Source organism: Charadrius vociferus, unplaced genomic scaffold (assembly GCF_000708025.1).
Source record: "Charadrius vociferus isolate BGI_N301 unplaced genomic scaffold, ASM70802v2 scaffold230, whole genome shotgun sequence".
Taxonomy (NCBI): Eukaryota; Metazoa; Chordata; class Aves; order Charadriiformes; family Charadriidae; genus Charadrius; species Charadrius vociferus.
The window spans coordinates 2,988,003-2,994,002 of record NW_009646500.1 but is presented as its reverse complement, the minus strand read 5'-3'; the positions used below and the strand labels follow the sequence as shown (position 1 = coordinate 2,994,002).

At 39.2% G+C, this 6,000-nt stretch overlaps 1 protein-coding gene across 1 annotated transcript in view; it reads left to right on the top strand.

The window, feature by feature from the left end:
• The first annotated feature begins 948 nt into the window (after positions 1–948).
• The window catches only part of SLC35F1 (solute carrier family 35, member F1), a 108,816-nt gene continuing 103,764 nt past the window's right edge, over positions 949–6,000 (top strand). The window contains exons 1-2 of the mRNA XM_009883301.1: positions 949–974; positions 1,198–1,373. Coding sequence (XP_009881603.1) covers positions 949–974; positions 1,198–1,373 — 202 coding nt within the window. The remainder of the gene's footprint in view (positions 975–1,197; positions 1,374–6,000) is intronic.

Genomic DNA, 6,000 nt, shown 5'->3' with positions numbered 1-6,000 from the left:
CTCTCCCTTGCTGTCATTGTGCTTGCTCCTCTTCCAGGCCAACACTTCTGCATTTCATGCTTCTGCGTGGGAAGGTGTAGCTGTGCAGCAGGCCTGGTCAGCAGGGAAGTACTGACACAGGGGGAACCTGGCAAACCTCTTAAGGGTAATTTAAGAATACACATATTCCTGTGCTGCAGGTATAGGAGATCCTGTGACAAAAATTGGAAAAGCAGGATTGTTCGGACTGAATTGGGCTGTACAGTTAAATAGTAAATACTGCAGAAAGAATAAAAGAGATAAAGGTAGTTGAAAGGGAAAAGGATATCACTGAGAAGACTGAAGAAAGGACATAAAAATAATACACACTGCAAAAAGGTGGGCTTTGAGATATAGCAGTTTCTTGAGTAAAGAGGAAAAAACTCTAGGGAGACAGCACACACAAAAGGAGCAACTATCAGAGACCTGTAGGGAGAGGGAACGGGGAACATTGTAATAGGGGAATGCAGGGGAGACTGGAGATCAAAGTTAAGAGAAACTGATGAAAGCAAGAAGCCAAACCAGAAAATACATTTTTAAAGACGAGGAGGAGACAGGAAGGGAAAAAATGGAACCTCCTGCTCCTGCCAAACAGAAGGGAAAGTAAACAGTGACAAAGATGAAAGAAAAGATACCTATATTTGCATAGTAGATGGAAAGAATAGTTTATACGATGAAATAGAAATGAAATGAGGGGAAGGAAGTTATACGGTAAATTCTTGTTGATGGTGAAACACAATAAAATCCTTTCTCTGCTTTTTCTCTGTGGCTACTAAGTCCTGGAAGAGCTTGGATTCCCGCTCTATCTGAGCGATACTCCTGGGTCTTTCTGTTAGGGAAGATGCTCGAAGGAAGCAGTGCTGTGTTTTGGTTGATTTAAACTATCATTTATCCTTTGTGAAATGTGAAATGCGAAATTAAATGGTCGAGATGTACCATCTGCTGTCGTTTAATACGTGAGTAAAAGCTAGTTTGTTTGGGCAATGTTTAAGCCCGTGATAAGAGCAGAAATAATGGAAACTATGTTGGCTACACCCAGCAGATCCCTCATTGACTGAAGCATCGCATTTCTTGCCGTGTCTCTGCACTGTCGAACATGATTCCTGGAGGAGGATGAGCATTTCCTCCTTGGCAAGGAGGCTGAGTGTTTTATGTCTGTGTTTTTCTCATTCGTTTTAGGGATCTCTTGCTGTCTGTGGCGCTTGGCCAGGTACTCTCCCTCCTTATCTGCGGCATTGGTCTCACGAGCAAGTATTTGTCAGAAGATTTCCATGCCAACACACCTGTTTTTCAGAGCTTCCTCAATTATATCCTTCTATTCTTGGTCTACACAACAACACTAGCTGTCAGACAAGGTAAGTGCCTCTCTGAAACTGTTTTGTAGAAAACAGAAAGAGTAAAGGCTTTTGCAGAACAACGACAAACAATGTGATTTAGAGACGTACCCCGTTAACGTTTGTTACATATTTATATTACCTAGTAATACATATTGGATGGACTGAAAAAAACCCAACAAATCTTCATTAGCAAAGAATGAATCGGTAGATATCAAGGATAGTGGTACAAAAAGCCATGCAAAAAGATACATCAGTACTTTTCACTTCCTAACTGTTTTCATGGGAATGCTCCTCTTACACCTGCCTTGCTGGCACCACAACCGCACACTCAGGGATCGCTTTGGACTTGACTGTATGCCTTACTTGGAAATAGTAGTATGCTTTACATCTTACATAGGCTAAGTAGAGTTCAGAGGCAAGCAAAGAAGAGCTTGCTAGTTCCAGTTGCTGATCAAGGCAATTCAATAGTTCACCTGTTGTTAGAAAAAAATAGCAGCCAATTTTTAACCACTAGTACATTTTGGTACTCTGTTATCAAATGATCCTCTGTTTGACAGTATACATACATTATATAGGGGGACTTGTGCCTTTCCTGCCCATTCCTCCCTTCTTTGAGATTTCATGTCTAGATGAGATGTGGGAGGTGAATGAGTTTAAGTACATTTCTCACCCACTCATTTTTTTCTAATCATTTTATTTACTCACCTTCACAGAACACATGGATTAGAAGCAAAATAAAAGAGCAAAAATATCATACGCTTTCCTGACTCGGCTCTCCTGACATAAGGAGGGAAGGGCTGTATGGAGGAAAAGAACTACAAATATTTTCAGGTCTTTTCATGATTTGGGAACAACCCTGAAGCTTAAGTTATTCACTCATAGTACAGTCTTGTGATACAATGCTATAAAGCGTTCCGAAACAGCAAGGACTTCATTTCCATGCGAAAAATGAACCATCAAAAATATACAGCTGTGCTCCAGCACAAAGCACTTAAATGTATTACAACGTAAGTTTTCTAAGCCTTTGTCTCCATTGACATTTTTCAAAAGTGATGAAGGCCAATCTGTGGAGGAAATGTCAGTTCTTATATAAGGAGAGATTGCTCAGGCGGCGTTTTGCTGTCTTGGTAATTCAGATTGTGTGGGGGGAAACACCACCACATGCATTGCTTTGCAAAAGGTTTAAAATGTGTATTAGTAGCATCTTTCTGGAGAACTGTGTTTAAAAATGATTCTTCTGAGTGTAGGATTGTCTATATCTTCACAAGTTCTGTCCCAGAAATGTCCTTCTTGGGACTGATTTAGGTATTGTGGAAGCCAAGTCCCTGTGACTTTTAAATAGATTTTACTTTTTTGAAAATGCTAGCTTGTGAGAGGATATATGGGCCAGCGTACTGCTGTGCATCACAGGGGTTTATTTAGAATAATGTTTGACACCTGGTATATATTGACATTTCCAAAATGCTATCAAGCACTCTGTTTTACACATATAAAAATATCTACTAAAACTGTACTTCACAAATAATATTCTGATTCTGTTTAAAAATGTAGTGGTGGACTAAAAAGAGTTTATTGGAGCTATCTGTTGTGCCAGTAAGATAGGTTTGGGAAGTGAATGGGGAAAGCATTAGGGGTACGTGAAAAATATTTTCTGGACAAGTGAGGAGGGGTGGGGAAGATGTTTGAACAGGCCTGTGGTTGAATACGGACCATACGAATGAGACCATACGGTGTAAAGGGTGCCAACGGAATAGTCTGGAAAAGGAGCTGTCAAAAAAAGAAAGATGGTTTGGTCCAAAAAAATCCGGAGCAAAATTGTCCACAGAAGTAATGAAAGCGATGATCAGGAACTCAGCATAACATGCCTGCTGAATGGTATAGCACTATGCAGCTAACTCATTTAATATTGCCAAGTGATTGAGCCTGACATTGTCTTTTTGCTTGTGTATTTATTCAAATTCATTATCTGTGTTTGTTCCACTAAGGCAGTTTTTCTAGCTGCTCTAATCGTTCGGCTTCGTTAACAGATGGAAATCATATAGTAATGATATTAATTTTATATGGGATGATTCTGTTCTGAGTGCTGGGAACATTAGAAGACTTTTTTTTTTTTTTCCAAGTGCAGTTCTACTTTGTATGCAAGATTTAAGATTCTTTAAATTACCCTCTTTCTCCTTCAGAAATCAAACTACCATAATTTGGCTGGTAGTCAAAAATAACTGCATCCCTTTGTCTTTTTCTTTGCTTGCTTTCTTAATCTCTGGGGGTTTTGCAGAAATGTTCTTGTTAGGGAGGCATCATTGGAGGTGGCCAAAAAAGCCCTTAATTCACTGTAGGACTGAAAACTATAATTTTATGAGACATAAGAAGCTCCTCTTTCTTTAGAAGCTTCTTCCAAATTTTGATTTACTGTGGATCCCACTTTGAAGCAGTGACAGAAGTGTTACAAGGAGGTGTGTTCTTGGGAGATTTTCATATGAGCCTTACAACTTGGGCACTGCTCAGATAGCAGTCATGAAAATAGAAAGAATTTGGCCAAACTGGGATTTTCCTGATGCAAAATCCAACAACCTTTTCCATCAGTTGAATGTGAAAGCTCCTGTCAAATGAAGAGTATGGTATCTAGAAAACTCTCTCTTTTATTCTGGATGGTTTTGTTCTTGTTTTTATGGTTGGGGTTTTTTTTGTTGTTGTTGTTATATGTAAATTGAAGTTGAACCTAGTATTTCCTGAAAGAGGTGGGTGCAGAGGTTCTTCACAGTTATGAATGCGTATGCTTAGGCATACATAGATGCCAGTACCTACTTACCCGCAAATACGTGTCCACTAGAGCTTCCAGTCCAATGCTCATTAATACACCACTGCTGAGGTCCAAATATAATTCTTTAGAAGTTTTCTTTGTATAAGAAAAATGCTATAAAATTAATGTCACTAATGCAGCATTATAAGGCAATGGATGTCATTATGTTTTATCTGGCTGATATACTAAAAATTTAATAGGTAATACGGACCTCCTCAGTTCTTTCTCTTGAGGTAACTTCCTCTCATGCCTGTTGTTTTCACGGCCGAAACCTGCATTTGTCCATGGTAACACCTCTGAGTTGAGAAGAAGGTTTTAACACATATTATCTCAGCTCATTCCCCTTGTTGGCAGAGGACTGTGCTTAACAAAATCTTGTCAGGACACTTCCAGATATTCCTTTGGGTTGTGTGTTATTAGTAATTGAGGAAAAGAAAAGCCTTGGCTATCAGGAAGAAAACCCTCCTATCAGTGAAATGGAGCTATGGGATGTAGAGCTGGTGGAGATTAGTTTTAACGCCTTAAAAAGCAGTAAGTGGGAAATTGTCCATAGTGGACCAGAAGGCGTTAATTACTAACAGTCAATATGGGTGCAAGCATCAGCCGCTTGCCACCAAAAATAAATTGCTTCTAAAAGCCACCTCACATATGCTACAAATGAAAACAGCACATCTACCAGACATCATTAAAAAAGAAAAAATATGAAACTGCTTTTTTTGTTATTCTAGAAAACAAGAAATGAGGGAGCAGTAGAGATGTCTCTTGAACAGAAGGGAACTGTAAAGCCTTATGGGCCAGATTCTGTGCAAGTAGGGCTCCACATAGCAAGCTGTTCCTTTACTTTTAGTGCAACAAGTTACCAACTATTTTCAGCCCACCGTTACTGAGGGCTGGCAATAATTTGTTAGTTCAGAAAAGGTTTTATGAATCTGTATATGTCTGGATTAATTCTGCTTCTAGGCTAAGTGATGAGGTTATAGCATATGTCAATGGAAATATGGTTTTCCCTAGAGTAACTGTAATGTCTTAGATTTGACATATAATCAGATGTGATCTGTGCCTCTGAGTCAGGTAGAGAGTCCTGTGAGACTATTAAGGGCTGCAGTCCTGTTACTGGAGTGTCATTTTTTATGCATTTCTATCTAGGATTGGTTTATGACATTAGTATCTCAGTCATACGTAAATTCCTGATTTATCTGCTATTCAAATATGTATCTCCATTTAGATGCATGAACATCCCCCCCAACATCCTTCCTATTTCCCTAGAATTGACTGAAACAGGCTACTCAAAGAAAAGTACAGCACTATATAGGAGTTGCTCTGTTTTACTGCAGTGCTTGTCAGCTATTTATTGAATGATAGAAAGGGTAAATGTCTCTTTTTCTACTCAGTTTCATTCCACTAGCAATGTTATATTAACACGAAGCTCGTATTATGCACTTAACTTAGGTAGATGTACCAGAATTTCTTCAATATTAACACCTTTTTTCGTTGGCTGCCCATAAGAACATGCCTGGGAAACAAAGAGAGTACATGATCTAAACCGACCAAACTATATTAGGTACAATGTACTTTGGGCAATATATGTTGTACCATTGAGATGAAATGTCTTCTGGAAAGGCATCGATCCCGTCAGCATTTTCAATGAGAAGCCTTCAGAAATATGGGACTTCCTGTTCACTGAGGATGACAGGGAGTGATTTTGATTAGAAAAGATGCATTTCATCATTGTTTGGTTTCCCAAGTACGCTCATGTCTCTGCTGTAGAAAAAAGAGCTCAGTTATCCCTCTAGTGTCGAGCAAAACCAGCACGAGCTGAAACCAAGCAGCTTTATGGTCCTCTCT